This window comes from Podarcis pityusensis, assembly GCF_964106645.2.
Source record: "Podarcis pityusensis genome assembly, chromosome: 3".
Taxonomy (NCBI): Eukaryota; Metazoa; Chordata; class Lepidosauria; order Squamata; family Lacertidae; genus Podarcis; species Podarcis pityusensis.
This window is the reverse complement of record NC_138026.1, coordinates 22,074,489-22,098,181: the sequence shown is the minus strand read 5'-3', so window position 1 is coordinate 22,098,181 and position 23,693 is coordinate 22,074,489. Positions and strand designations below refer to the sequence as shown.

At 42.3% G+C, this 23,693-nt stretch overlaps 1 protein-coding gene across 2 annotated transcripts in view; it reads right to left on the bottom strand.

Moving 5' to 3' along the window:
• CSMD1 (CUB and Sushi multiple domains 1) overlaps nucleotides 1–23,693 on the bottom strand; it is a 940,367-nt gene that overhangs the window by 728,465 nt on the left and 188,209 nt on the right. For both annotated transcript variants that reach the window (XM_080998891.1, XM_080998892.1), the window contains exon 2: nucleotides 16,587–16,803. In XM_080998891.1, coding sequence (XP_080855017.1) covers nucleotides 16,587–16,803 — 217 coding nt within the window. The remainder of the gene's footprint in view (nucleotides 1–16,586; nucleotides 16,804–23,693) is intronic.

Here is a 23,693-nt window from a genome sequence, read left to right as displayed (position 1 = left end):
AATATTACTACTACTACTACTACTTTATGGACATGTTACGGCATTTTCGATACTTACATAGGTTGAATATGGAAAATGCAGGTTCCCACCTCAGGGAACTTACAGATTTTGACTGGTGGGAGGGGAGGGGTAAGAGAAGGGAGAGATGAGGTTTGTGAAAAAGTGAGCAAATAGAGCAGCATGTTCTAACAACATAGAAGTAAATAACTTTCAGGTAAGTTTGCACAAAATTGCTGTGTTTTGGTTGAAGAGGTGCACGGCATTTCAAATTCTCAATCTGCTGCACTGGAGAAGCTTTTGATGAGGTGGCGATGTCTACTAGTTGAAGGTTCTGCCCATCACAGGACACCTGGCAGAACCACAGTTAGATGGAGGTTATACCTCCACCAGCGATAGTTGATGCACGCCCCTGAAACAGGGCCTAGCTATTGAGAATAGAACTAGCACCACCTGTCTGCTGTGCCAGCCTTGAGCTGGTGCAGTGAAGAAAAAGGGTTTTCCTAGCACCACCTTTCCCTCTCTCTACACTAGTCTGAAACCTTGCTGCTTCCTTCCAGGAGTTCAGATTTCTCCCTAAGGGATTAAGTCAAAAGTTTTACAAAACAAACAAAACTGGACTTTGATGAGAAATATCAAGGGACACTTTTAGGTAACCAGGGATCAAGTTCCACCTGCAAAGGTCTGCAATGAAAACTGGTTAGAAATGCTTAGGAGAGAAAGGTTGTAAAAAACAAACAAACCAATACACTCCTTTACTTATATAGGAGCTCTATGTCTTTCTGTTAAACCTAATCTATTCACCACCACATCCCCCATTGAAATTGCCATGTTTTCATCAGGCAGTGCTAAAAACTTACAGTGATAAGAACAGCGGGGGGGGGGGCTGCATAAGAATCTCAACAAGCACAGGGACATGGAGAAAGACTTCATATAATAAACAAGAGTATTTAGGAAGGAATGTGGGTGAAGGTTGTCTCAGCCTCTGTTAGGGCTTTAAAGCCTCAGAGCCAACACATGGATTTGGGACTAGGAAAAGAATGGGTATGATACAATGTCAGAGTTGTTATGTTATCAGTGTTGGGTTTGGAACTTAACAGGTTAAGAAGTTCCCATGATGCCTCAACATTCTGACGTCAGCTTTAGAAGCTGGGAGGAGTCTGGGAGGAGTTTCGTTTCTGTTCCTCTCTCGGTCTCTGAGGGAAGAGATCGCAGTTTTGTCATGGCTGCGGTGAGCCCAGGAGATTCCTGGGGAATGTCGGAATAAAGAACTGATATTAGACAAACCTGGACTCTGTGTATGTTTGTCTGAAGCTAAGTGAAGCTACGTGACAGTTTTCGCTGCTGTGTTCAACTCTGCTGAGGCGTGACTGGAGAGCTACTGGAGACGGAGCTGAGTGGCGCAGCTCGGAGGAAGCGCGCCGGGCATAAAGAGCTAATTGTGGATCGTAAATCAATTAGCAGGGGTCACGCCAAACCAATAAATCAATTCCACAGGTTATGGACCCTTAATCACCGATCGTAAAACTGTCACAGGAACGCTTTGAAGTGCCGGAATGCGTTTGAAGTTGCGGCAGGAGGTGGTGAGATTTTTGCCTGTTGCTAGGAGGCAAAGGAGTAGCTGCGGAGCTAAGAGAGCAGCTGGAAAATCGTTTCTCCACGGATGGGTGCCGGAGGAGCTTGTAATCTGTGAGTACAGCTTGGGGCCCCTTGGGAGAACGGAAGACAATGGCAGGCAGCCAGGTCTTGGAGGACATTGCGTTTCGAAGGCTCACTCTAAGAAGTTGAGCAAGGGCTATCTGGGGATGTGCTGCGTTTGCTGTGAAGCTTCAGCAGGAGGCCAGAGCCCTGGAGAAAGTATTGAGAAAAGCCTAAAGATGGCTGATGCCCCTGTTCCTGATGCTTTAGCCTCAAGGAGTGCTAGTGAGCAGATCGGGGGGGGCGAAGGATTCCAAAGGCAAGTGTAAAGGCTTGTCCACTGTGCGTGCTGGAGTGGAATGTCAACAAAGCAGGTTCCCAGAAAGCCGCAGTGGGAGCCAGGCCAGAGGGGGCGGAGCTGGCAAGGAGTGCTTTTCCGGAAGAAGGAGAAGGAGGCCAGCTGGGAGGAGCCCCGGGCAGTGTTTTTCCACTGGAGTTCGTCGTTGCTATGTGTGTAATGCGACGCGACGCTTGCTACGTGCTGCCCATGGAGAGCGGAGACAGCTGGGCAGGAAGGTCCCAAGGTCAACCAGCTGAGTTCCCATGGGAACCAGTCTCGGAGAGGAGGCCAGCGTGGGAACGCAAGGGAAGGACGTGGTTCAGACACTGGGGAGGGTTGTTTTCTTATCACTGCTTCTATGGCAACTGTGAAGAACAACTCCAGCCAGGACACGGTGACGCGCTGGGTTTTGAATACTGCTGTTGGTCAGCACCTGCTAAGCGAGCCTGCTGGCGAAATGCGGAACTGCAGGGCTGTTTCAACAGGAACAACTGTGATGTTAGCAGACGGAATGAGAAAGTCGGTTTCTGCTGTGGCTAACATGTTTTTTTCTCCTTTACAGGAGGAGCTAGAGGTCTACGTTGTGCCGGGACTGAATTGTTGTTTGTTATCTGTATCAGCTCTAATGAAGCAGGGATACAAAATTTGCTTTGAAAATGACACCTGTTCCATTTTCAGAGGGGGGAAACAAGTGGCCAACGTGAAAAGGGGGCAGAACAATCTCTTTGTTCTGGAGTCACCTCTGGAGGGTGGTGGGAATGCTGGAAAAGCACAGGCGCAGTGTGCTAAGGTTCCCAGTCATGTGCAAAAGCTGCACAGGTGCACAAAAGGGTACAAACTCCGGAAATGTGGGAGGTCCCTAGGGTGCAGGGCATGCAAAGGTGCAAAGGTACATGGTTTTCCCGGGTTTGGGAGGGTAGCCAAAGAGCCCTTTGAGCTCTTTGAGGCAGGTGGTCCAAAGGTTCAGGAAAGGATCTTCTGTAGATATGATCCTGCAACCAATGGGTGGAAGTTTGCATACCCAGAGGGTGATCAAACCAAGCTGCTGGTCAGTAAGCAGGCTGAGTTCTGTGAACAGGATGGGTGTTCAAGACTCAGGGATGGTCCTGATTTTCTCTCAGAATGTCTGTCTGATTCTGAGGAGGAAGGGGAGCCAGAGGCTGATCCCGGTGATGGGGACCAGGTCCAAGATCAGGGTTCAGGGCAGGTTTGGGCATCTCCAAAGGTTGTGAAAGGAGTGTCCAGGTGTGAGGCTTCATCTCCGGTTAGTGTAATGGAGAAAGCTCACAAACAGGGTGTCAAGTCAGAGGGGGAAGGATCTGACGGAGAAGACACAACTGCTGGCCCAAATGGGTCAGTAGGGTTTCAGGTCACAAGTGCGTGGAAAAGTGTCGCACAGTGTGATTCTGGGAATGTTGAAGGGGTTCAACAGGTGCCTGGGAAAGATGCCGGGAAGGGGCACAAGGCAAAGGGAAAGGTGTTGAACTCAAAAAAGGTCTTGTCAGAATTTTCGGCAAGAGGGGGTGTTGGGTTTGGAACTTAACAGGTTAAGAAGTTCCCATGATGCCTCAACATTCTGACGTCAGCTTTAGAAGCTGGGAGGAGTCTGGGAGGAGTTTCGTTTCTGTTCCTCTCTCGGTCTCTGAGGGAAGAGGTCGCAGTTTTGTCATGGCTGCGGTGAGCCCAGGAGATTCCTGGGGAATGTCGGAATAAAGAACTGATATTAGACAAACCTGGACTCTGTGTATGTTTGTCTGAAGCTAAGTGAAGCTACGTGACAGTTTTCGCTGCTGTGTTCAACTCTGCTGAGGCGTGACTGGAGAGCTACTGGAGACGGAGCTGAGTGGCGCAGCTCGGAGGAAGCGCGCCGGGCATAAAGAGCTAATTGTGGATCGTAAATCAATTAGCAGGGGTCACGCCAAACCAATAAATCAATTCCACAATCAGCAGTCAAAACTCCAGCAACAGCATTTTTGATCAAATAAAGATTTTGAAGGCAGCCTGTGCAGAGCACATTATAGTTGTCTAATCTGGACATTATCAAGCACAGATGATTTCAGTCTATTTTGTCTTCTCCAGGAAAGCACATAGCTGGTGTACTAACATAAGCTGTTATGGAGCAGTCCGTCATCTTTCCCAATCGATCATACAGAAGCAGCTCTAAGTCAAGTAGCACCCCCAAGCTGAAAATCTATATCTTAAAGGGAAGTGTAACACCAACCAAGGCAGACTGAATCCCTAAATGTAATTTATACTGATACGTCTGGTACAGTGGTATCTCGGGTTACATACGCTTCAGGTTACAGACGCTTCAGGTTACAGACGCTTCAGGTTACAGACTCCGGTAACCCAGAAATAGTACCTTGGGTTAAGAACTTTGCTTCAGGATGAGAACAGAAATTGTGCTCCGGTGGTGCAGCAGCAGCAGGAGGCCCCATTAGCTAAAGTGGTGCTTCAGGTTAAGAACAGTTTCAGGTTAAGAACAGACCTCCAGAATGAATTAAGACAGTTTCAGGTTAAGAACAGACCTCCAGAACGAATTAAGTTCTTAACCCGAGGTACCACTGTACTTAACCCGAGGTACCACTGTATAACAATATTCCTTTATGCCAGACTGCAACTTCCATCAGCCCTAGCCAACATGACTAATGGTCAGGGGAGAGAGAGGAGTTGGGGTCCAATGACATATGTAGAGCAACAGGCTCCCCGGCCCAGATTTATGCATTTCTAAAGCCTACAAAAGGATGTGTGCATATTAAAGGTTTTGGGTTTTTTTAAGGAGCCTGGAAAGCACTGCTCTGACAACTATATACTAAAGTTGCCATCTGCTATTTTCTTCTTTTTGGTGACATTGTTCACACTATCTACTGCAAATAGAACAGAAGTGAAAATCTAAGAGAATTTTAAAATAGTTGTGAGTTTCTATAGGAGAGCTAGATTTAGGAAGAAGACAACAAATTCACCTTTGATACACAGAAAAGATATAGAGAGCATCTCTTTCTTTTAAAAACTGATTCACACACTGAATCATAGTTGAGTGCAAAAAAAGATCGTATGATATTATGTGAGATAGGTTACAGATGTGTAGAGTGTGATCCAAATATGCATATCAGAAAACAAATATCTTCCCTGGTTTATGGCTGCTCACATTAAGACTGAAATACATATATATGTGCACAACCAGTAGCACTTTATCTTAGATATGTTTTGGGGTTTGTTTGTGCTTTACCAAAACTCAAAATCTATGTGTAAGAAGAAGAAAACAGAGCCATTTCCCAGGCACTTATCAGAGTTTCTAAATCCAACAATGTTATTTTGATATTTTCCAGATAAACACCCCCAAAATACTTAAGCAAATGTTTGTCAATGAAGCAAATGTTTGCCACTTTGGTCAGTCATCTTTCATGAGCTGGAATGTTATGGGAATAGTGTGTGAATTGGGGCAGGGGACTGCAATCCAGATCTGGAACATTTAAAGAGAACTGTGGAGTTTAATAATGTTACCCAGCTGAATTTCAACTCAGCCTAGCCTTGTAGATTTGGTCTGTACTGAGTACATATCTAGTCTGAGCTTTATCATCTTGTGGACATCCAGGTCCATAAACTCTGTATGGTTTTGATTCATCACTGTAACTACCCAGATGGTAGCAGATGTGGGAGTGTTTTCATAGACCTATCTAGTGAGGAAACTATTTTGTGGAAGCTCAGTGTTGGAGCATATGATTTCCATGAAGAATGTCCCAGGTTGAATCCTTTCCACTTCCAGATAGGGCTGGGAATGCCCCCCATCTGAAATATTGAAGAGCTGCAGCCAATCAGTGTTGGCAACCCTGAACTTGGTGAACAAATTAAATTAATCAGTATAAGGCCGTTCTCTATGTTTCCATCATTATTACTGTGATGTGGCAACATATGTTTATTTCAAACAACAGCTGACTGTGATATAATATACTGCAAAGGAAAAAATGCTTTGCTAATCTAAACTGTGTGAATTGGCTCTATAAACCAATCTTAGTACTGTGGACGAACACTGCTATTTTTTTTTTACCTTTTATCATTATATCACATCACATGTTTAAAAATAAGAGACGCTTAATAATAATTGCAGGGGATATATGTGGGCAGACAACATGATAAGGAGCAACTTGCTGCTTATCTACACTAAAGGTGAAACAATTAAAGTTCCACACTGCATCCCTGTTATTCCACAGTAGTCCAAATGATTGAAGGTAATTTTTGCCTAAATGACATTCATCTGTATTCTCATGGTCCCCAGCCTGTCAGATAATCCTGCCAATCAGTGACATTTTCTGAGGCGTTTTTCACTAAGAATTGGATGAATGCCAGTGCAACACATTGGATGTAGATGACCAAGCTATCAACAGATGGCTGAATAAGCTTTAAATCATGCATCTAACTAAAACACTTATCTAATTTTAAGGAATGTGACCCCTTTCTCTATCCAAACAGATCTTAGTAATTTGGTTGCTGAAGGATATGAAAATTCCTTTAAAATGCTGCCTGAAGAAAATGTGCATTCTATACACATATTTTGTTACAAAGACAGAAAGTGCAAAGTATTATTAGCCTCCTTTAGAATGGCTATTCCTCCATTGTTTTGACAGTAAATGTATAACTGACCTTACATTTAGCATGTCTACCAGAGTCAGCAAGCATATGAAACAGCAAGGTAAGGGTATCTGGAAGACACATTTTGGACCTTAATTGCAGCCAACATCTCTGTGCTTCCAGTGTCCCAGGTCTTTTAGTTTCTTTCCAACCAATCATTATTGAATAGCCAGTAAGGCTACAGCTATATATATAGATGGATCATTACCAATGACTGAACAATTTAAGTCAAATTAGTTATTCAGGTGGGATGCCACGTGAAAGTAATGCTGATGCAGATTTCAGGTCAGCTGTAACCCTGAACTGAATTGTCATGTACGTACAATGTGTTGTCTGTCTTATTTCAGTAGATGTGCCAAATGCATATATGCTTTTTCTGAACATATTGGTCTGCTGCCGTTGGGTAGGGCAACCTACACACACACACACACACAAGCCACATATCAGCAATAGCTCTGCATATCTCCAGATATGCAAAGATACATTTTGGAAATTCCTTCTTATTGTCCTGGCCCTGGGGTTGAGCCCTCCTTTTTCAAGGGATTTGGAATGGGGGGAGAAATTGCTCTTAGGAACAGCCACATACATACATACTAAACCATACACACTTCCACAGGAGGAATTTGCTTCTAGAACTTGGAAATCTAGCTCAGAAGCCCTAGTGGAACCACAGTGTCCCTTGCTCTGTTGGAGACAACTATCACTAAAGCAACCTGGGCCCTTTTAAATGAGCCGCCTCCTCTTATGGGAGGTGCAGCTAGCTACTGAGATTGGGCTGCATCTCTCCTTTAAGGCTCAGTCTAAGGGTGACAGCTGCTGAAGCATTCTTGCTCTAACAGTCTGAGTTCTGCATGGAGCTGTCCAGGGTACTATTGAAGCTTCGTCTTGATAGTGCCGAGGCCAACCCTCAAAACAAAACACCTATTAACTTTATCTGATAAAAAAGTAGGGATTCTATGATATCTGTTAATGTCAACTTAGTTAAAGGAAATCAACTTTTAAATTCAGTAATATATAAATTAAAGCACAGATTTCTGTATTTGATACAATACTCCTAGCAACAATTGCCCCTTGGGGTAGAAATCGAAATTGATAAACTCTTTAATCTGAGTAGGCTGAAAGTAAAGAGCGAGGTTACCATAACTTCAATAATAGAGCTTCCAGTATGCTGATACCAACATAGTGTGTGCACACTCAGAGGATGACCTCCATACTATCCTAAATATATTCACAGAAGCTTACAGAAAGCTTAGCTTATTGCTCAATATCCAAAAAACCAAAGTGCTGCACCAACAAGCACAAAAAACCTCTGCAGTGCCACAAATACAACTTAATGGTATAACGTTGGAAAATGTTGAGCACTTTTCCTACCTGGGCAGTTATCTTTCCACAAGGGCCAATTCCGATGCCGAAATCCAGCATTGCCTGAGCTCTGTGAGCACAGCTTTCTCCCGATTGAATCACCGAATGTTTGAGGACCAGGACATCCACAGGGAAACCAAAATGGTTGTTTACAAAGCCATTGTACTACTAACTTTATTGTACCCTTGTGAAACACGGACCACTTATAAATGATTATCGCCTTCTAAACAACTATTCTATTCCTAACTTAAGAATGAAAAGCGAAATACCGGTGGACAACAACAGAGGTTTAAAGATGTTCTTAAAGCAAATGTAAAAAAATGTAGTATAAGCACTGATAACTGGGAAACACTGGCCTATGAGTGCTCCAATTGGAGAACAGCCTTTACCAATGGTGTTGTGGACCTTGAAGAAGCACGAACTCAGGGAGAAAAGAACTTAGAGGAAGGCACGTTTGGCAAACCTTCACCACGATCAACTCCCACCTGGAAACCTATGTCCCCACTGTGGAAGGACGTGTGGATATCCAGAATTGGCCTCCACAGTCACTTACAGACTCACTATAAAGACCATTTTCATGGAAGACAATCTTACTGGACTATGAGTGATCACCAAAGAAAAAGAAGAATTAACAGTTTAGGGACAGATGAGGAACCAGTCCTTATGAACATTCCTGAATTGTTGGGAAAGCCTAGTCCATGATGATCTCTAGCCATTCAGCTTGGGCTACATCTAATTGTGCTCAAGCACTGAGTGAAGGCAGCCTACAACTAGTTTTTGACAGGCAACTGTGAACTCTCATTTAATATGTTTTAGGTAGCAATTGGGTTGAATATGTGTATGAGGAAACATGGTTGCATCACAGTCTCTGGCATGGTTAGGCTTCGGATGTACTTTTGAAGGCTTGACTTTCATTCTGCACTGTAACAGTGAACATTTTTGACCCCATATTGTACTTCTATGTCAGGGACTGGACTGAGGAGAAATGGTGGGAGCCCCCCTTTTTTCTGAACCTTCCCAGGGGCAGGAGGACAGTATTGATTTAGAACAGTGGTTTGCAGAAGGGCATAGTCCAGAGGGGAAAAGCTGGGGGAATACTGGGCAAGGAACAGCTAGAAGAGCGTACAACAGGAGAGAGACAGCTGGCAGATTCAGTGTCCTTGGACAGCATTCCTGATCCCCCCCCCTTCACCTAAGACTAGACGGACTTGGAAAGTGACAGAACAGAAAGTGCAATTGCAACAAGCTCAGATTACCCGATGCAGGCGTGGCGTATACACTGGACCCTCTAGATTCAAACTTAATTCGTTCTGGGGGGTCTTTAAGTACCCCAAAAAGTCTGCAACATGAGGCACCGCTTCTGTGCACAGTGTGATACAGCACTTCTGCGCATGCACACAGAGTTATTCTGTGCATGCGCATGCGGTGAAACCTGAACCATGTTCACAACCTGAAAGTTCCGTTACCTGAAGGTAACAAGTGATTTGCATTCCTTTGTCTCTCGCTGTGATTATTAAAGAACTTATCTGGTAAGAATGCTCCTTTTGTTTGATCTGCTTAATTACTGCCACCGGGGAGGGATCTGATTCCCTGAAGCCTGACATTCTACAGATTGTAGTGAATTAAGCTTGATTGTTCCCTGCACCTTTTAAAAAAAACTTTGGTTTTCTATATCTTTTTTATTGTAGGCCAAATTACTAAGGCCAACAGCCATTCTTCCTCATACCTCATTTTCTTGTATCGTGCTACAGTAAAGTCACATAGCACAGTTGATTCATACCACCAGGCAACCTCCATACACAGAGTGTACGACTCTGCTTCACTTTTGTTAGAATGTCATCTTACACTATTTATAGGAATGGAATTTTCTCAAAGTATTGGTGTCAAGTTTATCCACACAGTGTTTTCCCTCCCCCAATTCCCATCTCATTCCTTGATCTTGACAAGTGGTGAGCTATTTTAGTTCCACTAAAAATATGAGCATATGCATATAAAAACATGTATAATATTTTCATAAAATATATGTTTCCTAAAACAGAACATAAACAGATACATACAACAATGCAGATTACTGTATAGAAAATGTTATATGCTAATACTTATAAAAATATAGTAGAGCGTGGGGCTTGACACCCTTTTTCTATTATAGATATAACACAAGCATTTCTGTGTATATTTTTTTCATATAACCAATTGGGCACTCTTTAAGAAAGTAAAACATGACAATGAATGTGTAGCTCAGACATAATTAGAAGCTCAACGTAAGAGGCAGTCTAATGTGAGCCAAGCTCAACACTGTCCAAAATGCCACATTTCATATAGAAAGCAATTTAAAATAGATTTCTCCTCTGGCCCTTGGTGTGTAAGCATCCATCCTTTATCATTATCTCCAGTTGTCACTCAAGTCAAATTAAATTGCAAATATAAGGGGGAAACAAGGTGTCTTGCATATATAAAAAGTCTTTTAGAAAAGCACATGATTAATTTTTAATATATATATATAGATAACCAACCCTTCACCTTTGAAGCCTCCTACAAATAGTAGGAACTGGAGTAGGAACAGAATAAATGAATGAAAAAATGTATTATATATTTTCTTTATCTTACTAGGAGTTCAAAGACTGCTATGGGTGGGGAAAACACGCTTATTTAAGAAAGCACCACTCTGAAAGGTATATTGCCATCCTAAACAAAAAGAAGATCTTCTGGTAAATGGTACAACTACACAGAGGATTAACAAGGTGTGTTATGGCAGCTCAATCCCAAAGTCGCAAGGAGAAGGTTATTTATTATGCTATTTAAATTATAAAAGAAGCTCACCTGGCAAAAGACTTAATACGTCTGTGAGACAAGCTGATTGTGTAACTGAACACAGGGACGATTCATTGCTAAATAGTATGCTGAATTAATTTTACATTTCCACACAGTGTAAGCTTTAACCTGAACTGTGAAAGAAAGTGAGGGAAGAAATATTCGACTTACAGAAGGCTTATGTAATTGGAACTGGGAATACAAGCTGTTTAAAATAGAGCTGTGTGCAAATGGCCTCTTGAAATTCTGCACCCTATTCGTGGTCAGAGAAACAGCATGGGGGGGATGGTATTTCACCAAACTTTTCCAAGGGAAAATAAATTCTCCAAGTGTATCTCAGAATACAGCAGCATCTTTGTTATCAGCCTGGACATTATTTTTCTTTGTCTTCTTGGTAATGCATTTTATTTCTTTTGGTGATATGTTAAGTGAACACACTACTAAAGACTTCTCCTGTGGTTGTTATGGAAAGATTTTAAAGGCATAGATACCAGTCTTTGGAGCAGAGAATAATAATAATAAAAAGAAATGATTTAAAAATGAGTGACTAGTTGTTTACTGTGGTGAGTTAGGCTGATGCCCACCTTTCCTGGAAATGTGATTTTTCTGGATTGTAAATGCACATATACAGTATTTTTCTGTGCCTCCATCCTTTCCTAGTGGTAGAAATTCAAGTAATATTTTGTTGGCTAAGCTTCCTTTGGCGGTGCCCTTGTAATAATCCGTGTATTTCCCTTGTAATAACACACATATAAACTGATTATTACAGGAACACAGAAATAATTACAACAGGCATAGGCAAACTTGGCCCTCCAGATGTTTTGGGACTACAGCTCCCATCATCCCTGACCACTGGTCCTGTTAGCTAGGGATGATAGGAGTTGTAGTCCCAAAACATCTGGAGGGCCGAGTTTGCCTATGCCTGAATTACACAGACAGCCAGTAATAGTCTCAAAGCATCATGAATCCAGTAACCTTAATCTTTAAACCATTTTTTTTTGTCCTGGACAAGTCCAACATTTTTGGTTTAACACCCACCCAAATATTCACCACTCACACCAAATTGGTGTAAGTTTGACAAATAGCTCATTCTGGGTAGCTGTCCATTTAAATAGGCTGAGGGTGATTTGGGTTCTGTTTGCCCTGCCCATTTATGGGTTTTCATTTCCCACAGTGCTAGAATAGAGATAAATCCCTGATTTCTGTACTAGAAAAAACATGGCTCACAATGCTTGGCTCACAACTCTTTATGCTTCCATGGTGCTAGTTTGTTGGATTTTCATTTTTGCGTTTATTCCACTTCTCATGTAGTAGGCTGTGGCACCTGCGCTCAGTTTTTATAAAAACAAACAACTGAAAAATTGCATCTGTGGAGGGGGACAAACATGAGAAAGTGACATTTCCAATTCCCCACCCCCACCCTGCTGATGGTCAGTTAAATGTTGCCGTGGGTCTTAAATGCCACGTCAGTTGTAAAAGCATTTTAAGCATCTGTTTTAATAGATGATATCTGCCACCGATTCAACAGTTTGTAGGTTTTTACTGGCGGATTAAATGTATTAATACCTTGGCCTTTTCTGGTAGTTGAAATGGATCCAATTCTCGTGTGTATTTGATTACTTTTCCACAGGTCTGTTTGGGTTTTGGCAGGTGTTTTCATGTTGAACAGAAATAGCACAGTACTTTTGAGCTACTGTTCTTCAGCGAAGGACCACTGTTTAAAATTCAGGGGTGAGAAAACTTTTTTTTCCAGCTCAGGGGCAACATTCCTCCAGGGCAGAGCCAGATGCAAAAAGTAGGTGCAGCCAGAGGCAAAAGTGGGACGAACAACAAATGCGACTTTTACATTAATGCCATGCAAAAGTCAGTGGTTTCTACCTACCTACCTACACAAACATGTATGGGCAATCTATCCGGAAGATAAAATTATATTTCAAGGAGTTAGTGATCTGACTCGGTTGCCCTCTTCCTGCCTCTTTTCCTTCCTTCTTCTTATCTCTTGTTAAGTTCTTTGATGGCATGAGAACAGCCTTTAATGTCCTAATCATTTAGGAGGAAGAGATAGTGATGAGAACCTTATTTGATGTTGGACATTGTTTGGAGAAAGTGATGCATTGGTAAAGGTAAAGGTAAAGGGACCCCTGACCATTAGGTCCAGTTGTGACCGACTCTGGGGTTGCGGCGCTCATCTCGCTTTATTGGCCAAGGGAGCCGGAGTACAGCTTCTGGGTCATGTGGCCAGCATGACTAAGCCGCTTTTGGCAAACCAGAGCACTGCACGGAAACACAGTTTACCTTCCCGCTGGAGTGGTACCTATTTATCTACTTGCACTTTGACATGCTTTCGAACTGCTAGGTTGGCAGGAGCAGGGACGGAGCAACAGGCGCTCACCCCATCGCGGGGATTCGAACCGCCAACCTTCTGATTGGCAAGTCCTAGGCTCTGTGGTTTAACCCACAGTGCCACCCGCGTCACTGATGCATTGGTGACTGGGGGAGTCACTTCACCACTTCTTGAGGGCTTCCAAGTGGCAGATTGAGGTGCTTGCTTGGTATGTGTATATTGCTTGCTGTTTAGAATAAAATCTTTCATCTTTTCACTCACTTGTGTTTTGTATTACTTCTGAATCTCATTTTAAAAGAACCACCTTGCATTCGGCAAGACAAAACACACACATCACCATCCTCCTTTAAGGTAAACAAGAAGCATTATGACACTTCAAGTGCCCATTCAGGTCAGTCAAAAGAAGAGTGCACAGCCTGTGTGGGTTGTGGCCTGGGGAGAGTGCAGAGAGCCAAACTGAGAGGCTTCTCCACTCTTGCTTTAAGTCACCTGATCTTTCATGTACTGTGTGCATGCGTAACACATATTACGCAACCAGCAGTATATTTTTGGTGAATTACATAATTTATTTTACCATTCCTGACTTCTGTATTATATTTATATTCCAGCACTGTCATGAGTGTCGTTAATTGTATATCTAAAATAAAACTGCTCAAAGTGTAAAATGTGAACAGCTTATCCTTAGAGCTTTTTTGTTCTAGTTTAATTAGAACTTGCTATTTTAGTGATAGCACTCATTATCCGCATTTTTCCTCATTAGAGTGAATGCCGCTGTAGACACCACTGAGACACAAATCATCATATGTTTGCACTGTGCTCTTAAATAATGACCTACATATCACTTCTTTTAAAAAAGAAGATTCCATGGCAAGCAGTTCTGTTACATCACTGCAAGATGTAAGCAGCAGTCTGCATTTGTGTGTTTGAATATTTAAACTGTTGGGTTTTTTTTAGAGAATACCAAAATATAAGGGCCAAAATGGCAGGGCAGAGGCGGCTACTTGTCCAACCCCTTCCACTTAACCCATACAGTTTTGGCTGGGGTGATTTTGCAGCCAACCAGGATCCAGGTAAGGCACATGTGGGAGGCAGTGTGCTTCATCCCATCACTGGCTGAAGCCAGATGAGCCATTTAACCTCATTCTGCTCCTAACTTAGCCCTCTTTTGCTGCTGCCTTTGGTAGGATGAATTATTTGCAATGTACTCAAACTTGTTGCTGCCACCTTCTGGAGTGTTAATATTGCAGCATTATCAAGTTTTGCATCTTTGTTGAGCACATACTCTCTAGCTACCTCCTTTAATTAGCCACAAACAGGCCAAAAGACACAGACTTTCATTTGCAAATAGAGGCCTTGGGAGGAAGAGAACTTTCTTCAACTGGCATGCTAACCTTTGTTTTTTTTCTGTGTTGCTAGCCTTGTGGTGATGCTGCTATTGTTTCTTCACACACACTACAATACAATACAATACAATACAATACAATACAATACAATATAAATATGGAATGTTTAATTCACTTTCATACTTTTGAAAGCCATATATCGTCTTGCGGCATTATGACTATTTAAATATCCTTACCTGTAGCTGACCAATTTATTACTTCCCCTTTATACATGTGCACAAGAATAAAAATGTGAACAAAACCCCCTTCAATATGCTTATTTAGCACAAAAAATAATAATCCAATTCCCTGTTGCACATTAGCAGTAAGAACAAGTTCTATACTTTCTAGTAGTTACAGATGGGCTTCTAAGACCATTTCTCCAGAGCTTGATGTGGGTGTGGGTTCATTATAGATGAAAACAAGGCTGCACAATACATCAAATGTGTTACAAGAAATCCCTGGCTCAGAAACATCTCTTCAGTGGGAAACACCTGACACACAATAAAAAGAAACTTCACAGAACTTTTGCAAACTTCTGTTCAGTGCACATGAATGCTCTCTGCATTCATTTCCATAGTGTACATGAAACCTCACCACACCACTACAGACAATATAGGCCGGTGTCTGTCCAGAACTTTAAGAATACATCAAAGTCCCTGTGTACATATTGGAAGTACTGAATTCAGATTCTGATATACAGCCTAAGTGTTAAAATGAATGAGGATTTCTTCACCATGCTTTTAGTGCATTTTGCAGCAAGCAAGGTGACCACACTGTGGATAATAATTTGAAAATGCACAGAAAATTTGTAAAGCATAAAGCATTAAACATTAATGCCAAAAGACGTAAAGTCAGCAACAGCAAAACAGGAAAAGTAGCACTGAAAATATGCTTGTCTTTGGAATGATCCAAAGAACAACAACAAGAAAAAGCTGGCACCTTCTCAGAATAAATGTAACTATGTGGACTGAAACTAAGGCCCTGGTTGGTGGATATACCAAACTAATCCCAGCTAGCAAGAGTATCCAAATGGACCAAAAGTGGTATTTGAAGCAGCCTGGTTGTAGGCTATTTTTGTTGGCTTTGCAGGAAGTAGCAGCTATGGTGGGAAATAATGGCCATGATATAAATGGTCAAAATATGAGGCTGGTCAACCCAGCATTGGAGCAGCAAAGTTAGGACATATACAGTAAGTGGTTTTAACCACTCATGCAAAGCAAGCATGCAGGAACGACGCAGTATGTTCACCAACTGGAGAAGGCTTCACATTTAAAACAATTACCATGGCAGAGGTCTGCCACTCCTGGGCACTGTCTTCCCATGTAAATCAAGCCCTTTTCTCCACACCAAGTGGTGACATGAAGAATACCACTCAATCTGCACAGTAAGCTAGTGCATGCAAAAGGCTTCATCCATGGAGACTGTTGCTATGCGGATTGCTATTTAAAGAGGTCTGCAGAAACACAGCATCATACTGCATTCATATACATCTGTAATAAGACATCCTCACTCAATCCTCACCCTTTGGTTACATATTCCAAGGATACCCTTGTATCTGGAATACAGGGAAATGAGTGAAGTGTAGGACTGAAAACACATACCAAGCTCAAAACCAATGCACCAAGTCTTTTTGCAAGAAATACAGTACATCACTCTCCTTTATTTCCCTTCTACAATATTTTTCTTTTGGAGGGGGCAGTTGAACAATGAGGCAACTGAATGTGCTATCTGCTATATTGTCCCCATTTTACATGTTACTGAAATTACCAAATTTGTTTCTGAAACACAATAAGCTTTTCTATATAAGCAAGAGTAGTCAGACATTAACTTAACAATGCTTTCCCCCCGGCACTTGACAACCGTTTCTGAAGAAGAGAAAATGTTGAGAAATAATGGCAACTGTGATTGTTATAGCTGAAAATCAGGAGAAACAGATCATTTGACTTTCAACAAGCATCAATCCATCTCTTTGCCATTATGAAAAGTAGAACACATGTGGCTATTAATTGCTGCGAACCACTAATTGTTCATGAAACAGAAGTCTTATAAACAGTATAAGTGTAGCCATGAATAACTTTACCTCACTTTCAGGTTTCCTTGCTGTGGTTGCCCATCATAAACAGACAAAATATCAAAATCTTCTTCAAGGGCAAACGTATGAAATGATAATTGTATCCTGTTACGCTCTCCTGTGATAATGATCCATGTGCAATTGGCATAATTTGGATAGCCATGAGGAAATCCTGGGCTTTCTATTGTACCATTTGGACCCTGTACTAACCCTCCACAGTTCTGACCTGAAAAACAAAGAGAAAGAGAGAGAGAGAGAATGAAAAAAAGTGAGAAAAGCTGTGCTTTCCAATTTTAATATTTCTTTTTACCTAGTTTTAAATGCATATATTTCTAATTATCATAGGAAACATGAAAAGAAATATTGAAAACTCAGCATTCCATGGCATGTATCAAACCATCTAACAGCATGTTTAGTTGAACAGTCCTGCATGAGATATCTAACAGATATTTTTCTTTAGTGTAACAGTAGCTGTTAGATTGTTTACAAGTTTCAGATTAATTTGTCCTTTTCTCCTGTACCCTTGAGTTACAGTAGGATAATGTATTTTTTTTATAAAAAAATTAAAGCTTCAGAACTTGCTTTCTGCAGTGGTGATAGAGATCTTAGCTATACAACTACGTGCAGATGCCTCTGTGAAGCGAGTGAAAATAGGAAATGTTGAACATCAAGTTAATATGTTTGCGGATGATGGTGCAAAATCCAATTGTTGTGCTTCAGTCTTTGAAAGAACATTTAGAACAGGCATGTCCAAAGTCCAGCCCGGGGGCCACTTGCAGCCCCCGGGCTAGTTTCAAACAGCCCCCCCCCGGCAATTTTGAAAAAGCAATCTCTTGCAGCCCCCGAGCGCCTGCCTACCAAAGCCATTTCATTTTTGCAGGCTCATCACAAGTTCTCCCCTCTGTGCAGGGGGCGTGGCTAGCCCCCACACCATTAGGGAGTCCCCGGCTGCATCACTCCTTGGGTTGACCAATCTGGTCAGCTGGGAGGGTGTGGCTAAATAAATAAATAAGTAAATAAATACCACAGTACACGTTCGGGATGTTGATGCTGCAGCGATGGCAGTGGCAGAGGGGCGGCTGCTGCCTTGACCCAGTGACGGTTTTATGTATAGGCTAAGTAGGCTGAAGCCTAGGGCCTCGCCAGTCTGCCCGCTCCCCAGTGCCACAGTCTCCACTCTCCCAAAATTGTAAACCCAAGACTTCATGCAAGGACAGGGGAACTCAGGCCCAGCAGCTATGAGACTCAGGGCTAGCCAGTGGGGCCCAAGTTGAAGCAGTGGGGTGCAACTTGAATTTTTTTTTGTGGGGCCCCAGTTCACAGCCAAAGTCTGCAAAATCTTAAAGATATAAATAAAATCCATCTAGATTGCACTGGTGCAGGGGCCCACATAGGAGCGGCACACGGGGCCCAATTAGGCCCAATTGCTCCAATAGCCTTAATGTCAGCCCTGATGAGACTGTGCAGGGGTTGGACTGACAAGCCCTGCACTTTCTAGGTCCCTGGTGTCACCATTCAGAGTACAGACTCAAGGACTTGTTATGGAAATAAAGGGGGGCACTTACTGGAAATCAGTTTTGTCACCTCTTCCCCCTCAAACCCCGAGACAAGGAACCCAGCCACCTTTCATCCACAGTCGCATAAGCACTACACTACAGTATGGCCATAAACCTGTACGTTCAACTGCTGAAATACACACCCAATATGTAGCAATGGAGATTTATGTTACTGCATTATGAAGGAACACTGTGTTTATGAATGGACTCTGTATTTTGTGAATTATCTAAGAGCCACCAATAGGGACCTCTAGAATCTGACAGCTAACCAATTGGGTACTACCAAACAGCAACCCCTTTCACTGAAAGCAGGTAACCAGCAGGGAATGCTTCAGCTCAGCCTTTGCACTGTTGACTTAACACCCCCTGCTGTGCAGATAATGGTGAAAGCTCGTAAATTGTATCCCTTCTGGCATCCTGGCCAACTCTATTGCGCTGGTGTAAATCCTGGTCTGGGAAGAGTGAGGCATACAATGGGCACCACTAGTGAAAAGGCCCTGCTCCATGTAACTGCTGCCCTGTCATTCAATAGAGTGCCCACTTGCCCTCCTTCTTGACATGGGATGCTCTCTATTGGAGTCTCCAGGTCCAGTACAAAGACCATAAGAAGGGAGAGCAGGGACCTTGAAGTTCCCAAAAGCTGTTAATCAAGCAAACAGGCAAGCAAGCAAGCACACAGGTCACCTTTGTCACAGTCAGGATGCCTTTGGCCTGGCCAGGCCTGCACCCAATCTTGTTTTTGTACAATCTTGTTTGTTCTCAGTAACCAAAATCATATTATCAACATATACAGTAAGAGCAGAAAAGTTGTTTTCCTTCATTGGCAAGGAATCATACAAAACAAAGTGGCACTAATAAAGAAAAGTTCCAGGGTGGCAACAGAAAGCAAACTAAAAATGCTTTTGCAGTTCATCAAAACTATCCAGCAATATCAATAGGAAAACTGGTGCTATTAACAGTAATCCTAGTTGGTTAATTGGTTTGGCAACTTCCATGCACATGACGTGTGATGCTAATTATTTCCCCCAAGACTTAAATGATAACTAATCAGAGGCTACTACAGGAGAGCTATGAGAGTCAGGTGAGGATCCTTGTCAATCCCAGCAGGTATTTAAGAGGATGACTCGGCCTGCCTGGGCCACAAAAGGTTTACAAAGTTCAGTTATTGCAAAAGTTTTTCAGTGTTAATTTTATGCATTTTTTAAAAAATCACCATGATATTTAACAATACCCTCAGCTGGGAAGGGAGGCTTCACACTGCCTATCAGAGCAGCCCCGATCCCAACTCCTACTTGTGTGCATACATTCCATACACAGCCTATAGAACCCTATTTTATTTGACTTATTTGCAAGGCTGGACCCTGCCCGAGAAAATTTGGGGGCTGAGCTTCAGCACAAATTAAATCTTGAACATCTCTCTCCCCTGTCTCTCTAGTGCGACAGCTTCTCAAGCAATAACAGCCAGCGGGAATAAGTAATGTGGCTTGGTGTGATCACATTAATATTGCTAATGCTGAGTACGTTGTTCCTGGAATAGCCAAACCCCATGCTGGGACTTCAGTAAAACCTTAATTACCAAACTTCAAGCTTCAGTTTAGGTGCTAAAATGTTTGATCATGCCTTTAGTCAGGAGTGCTGCATTGTGCTAGTTGCGCTGTAGTGGACTCAGTGCTGGACTGGGAAGACCTGGGGTCTGAATTCTTTCTGAGGCAAGTTGATTCTTGGTTGGTGACCCTGAGCCAAGCACACACCCCTCTCATTCTAACCTACATCATGACATTTTTTGTGAGGAAGAAATGTTGGACATCCTTTCTTTTACGCACATTGCCCTTAGTTCTTAGGGGGAAAGTAGGATACCCATTTTAATAAATGAAAGTACTATTCAGGCTCTTGGGAGAAAAGCAATGACAAACCTAGACAGCATCTTAAAAAGCAGAGATATCACCTTGCCAACAAAGATCTGTATAGTTAAAGCTATGGTTTTCCCAGTAGTGATGTATAGAAGTGAGAGCTGGACCATAAAGAAGGCCGAAGAATTGATGCTTTTGAATTATGGTGCTGGAGGAGACTCTTGAGAGTCCCATGGACTGCATGAAGATCAAACCTATCCATTCTGAAGGAAATCAGCCCTGAGTGCTCACTGGAAGGACAGACCCTGAAGCTTAGGCTCCAATACTTTGGGCACCTCATGAGAAGAGAAGACTCCCTGGAAAAGACCCTGATGTTGGGAAAGATAGAGGGCACAAGGAGAAGGGGACGACAGAGGACGAGATGGTTGGACAGCGTTCTCAAAGCTACTAGCATGAGTTTGACCAAACTGCGGGAGGCAGTGGAAGACAGGAGTGCCTGGCGTGCTCTGGTCCATGGGGTCACGAAGAGTCGGACACGACTAAACAACAACAACAACTATTCAGGCATACATTTTATGAACATGAAGGCTCAGACACCATATTTCAATGCAAAGTATAAGATGTTGACTTTTTAGCAGAAAGTGTTGATACTGGACTACAGTATGTGCATGGCCCCTAAATTAGGCAGTCAATAAAAGCCTCGTTTTCTAAAACTTCCAGTCACGACTGAATTCTAAGACTTTGCTCAGCAGGGCTTTGCTCCGAGATTGTATAGTATATACCCTGCAGAACCATATGAGGGCAGGCAGCTTATTAACAGGCAACCCCTTACCAAGTTGCCTTGATTTACGACAAACATTTTTTCTATCCATCTTGCTGAGCTCATTAATCCCACAAATACAGATATGCCGAATCTTAGAATTACACTGAGGCTTAAAAATCAATCTGTTTTGTAATGAATAAAATGTCTGCACAGAGAAAAGTTGGGAGGGGGGCGATGTTTTGTGCACAATGCTTAGGCTCTCACATGCAGTTTAGGCACAAATATAATCCCAATACTTGCTGTTATACCCAAAACAAAAAATTATTCCAGGCTACAATTTTTATTTTTATTTTAAAACTTCCTATGAATAGGTCTCTAAGTCTAAATCCTCTACTGAAATGCTGTCAAATGCTTGTGGGAGTTTCCAAATCTCAGCATAAAGGATTCAATAAAAAAAGGATTTGCAGGTTAAAACTAAGGACTAATAAGCAACCATTTTCTACTAAATTTAAATCAGCAACTCTAATGAATAGATATTAAAGCTGTGGGAATTCAGTAGGCCTTTAAAAAGAGAAGGATTTCCTAGCATATCTGCCAATTGTTCAAACCAAGCCATTATAATGCAGATACTGCCACATTTCTTTCCCTAAATGTAATGCTTTTTATAATTAAGTAGTTCCTAAAAATGTATTTATATCCTGTTAAACATAGCTTGAAGCAAGGGACGAGAACTCTCAGCTGGCAATAGGAAGCTGCAACAAGCTACATTATATGAATGCTTCCTTCTTGTTGCATAATGAGGAACGGAGTATTGCCACAGCAGAGTCAGCTCTCTTATTCTCTTTCTTCTAAAGCAGTGCTCCATGGTGTCTCCATGCACAGTGAATGCAAATACAGGGGAGAAGACTCATGGGAGCCAGTCATGCCCCGAGTGTTCTCTTGACCCTATCTGATCAGGTCAATGGCCCATCTAACCGAGCATCCCATTCTTACAGTGGCCTGCCAGATTTTTATGCGAAGCCCACAAGATCAACCTGAGCATAACTACACTCTGCTCAGCTGCAATTCCCAGCAACTGGTATTCAAAGGCACACCTCTATCAACAAAGGAGATAAAACAGAACCAGGATGGCCAGTAGCCATTGAGAGTCTAATAATTCCTCCACAAATTGGTCTTATCTTCCTTTAAAGCTACACAAGCTGGTGGCCAATGCTACCTATTGTGGGAGTGAATTCCATAGTTTAACTATGTGCAGGGTGAAGAAATACTTATTTTTGTCTGCCTTGAATTCTCCAGCTTCATTGGATGCCAACTTCTAGGAGCCACAGGTGAGAGCTGAGTGCAGGGTGGACAGACCAGCCGAGAATGAGCACAACGTGTCCCTTGCCTAAGACCCCATACACCCCAATTCAGGACTAGGCTATAGCTTTTCTCTTTCAGACCTTCCCAGAACATTAAGACCATCAAGAGCCAGCATGGTGTAGTGGTTAAGAGCAGTGGACTCGTGATCTGGTGAACCGGGTTCGCTTCCCCGCTCCTCCACATGCAGCTGCTAGGTGACCTTGGGCTAGTCATACTTCTCTGAAATCAAGGGAAAGGAGAATGTTAGCCACTTTGAGACACCTTAAGGGGAGTGAAAGGCAGGATATCGAGTCCAAACTCTTCTTCTTCATCATCATCAGATGAGGCCTTGCTAGTGATGTCTCATTTTGCAATATGTTGCTAAGTGACTGAATGGGAACAGTCCTTCCCTGCAGAGGCATTCATTCTTCTTGCTATAGTAGGGTTCTTCCAAATATCTTGTTGAAAACATGTTTGTTTGCTCAGGTTTCCATCAACTAGGATATTGGACCGTTCTATATATTAGGCAATATTCAACTAAAAAACCATGTACAAGCAGAATGACATCCACGTGCACAAATGAAGTTTCCTCATTCTCTTCCCAATGTGTGCATCCCACGTTGCCCCAAAATCTGCTCTGGAAGGTTGGTACAACCCCCAGAATGGGTTTAGGGGGTGCACAGGGGGAGGCGGGAAGTCCAATTGCTCAGTAGAAGCTGTTCTGCTCACTCAAAGGGCTGTTTATTGAACAAGCCACTGTGTATACCCCTGGCATTGTTTACTGTCTGCTGTTGGTTTTATTTGGATTTTATGCATATATTTCACAGACAGGAAGAGGAGGCAAGATTCTGCTGTCCATCTTCATATAGTGACTATACATAGATAATGAATAAGGGTTTGACAGGGATGTGTTCAGAGAGTTTGAACATGCTTCACTACTGGAATTCCACATTTCAAACAGATCACATATGTATATGCATACACACACACCTGTTCAGGACCTATAAGTGAGATGATTTATTATACAGAGCAGCAATTATTATCGGTTCTTTGCTGTGAATGTGACAATAACACTATGTTAATAGAATTGCACCTTTTCAGTTCAGACAATTGGTAAGGGCTATATGACAGTATATGGTTTATTTATTAAAACCACTTGCGTACAAACCAGGCTGATCTGCAACTGAGGATTTCACTGGAAAATAGTTGCCATAAGAAAACAAAGGTCATTGTGACTTAAATTGGGAGACATAGATTTGGTGCAAAGTTCCTGCTAAGTGATTAGGAACTCAGGGATCATTACTGTGGACTCCTGTGTAAAGAAATTAGTCACTGCTGTCTTGAAAAGGTTATAAATATCTACCCCTCCAAGTAGCCACCTGTGATTCTGAAGTTTCTTTGTAACTGACAATATGCCTTGAGGAAGGACTAACTGATAAGCAATTAATAAGCCTGAATATGTATAGTCTCCCCTGTAGGCTATGACACTCTATCCTGTCTCTAAGAAGACCACATCTGGTGCATATTTTGGAATTCAAATGGTGAAGGGAAATGTTTCCTAGGTGTTTCTAAAAATATAAAAAACTTGAGCACTATTTCTATGTTC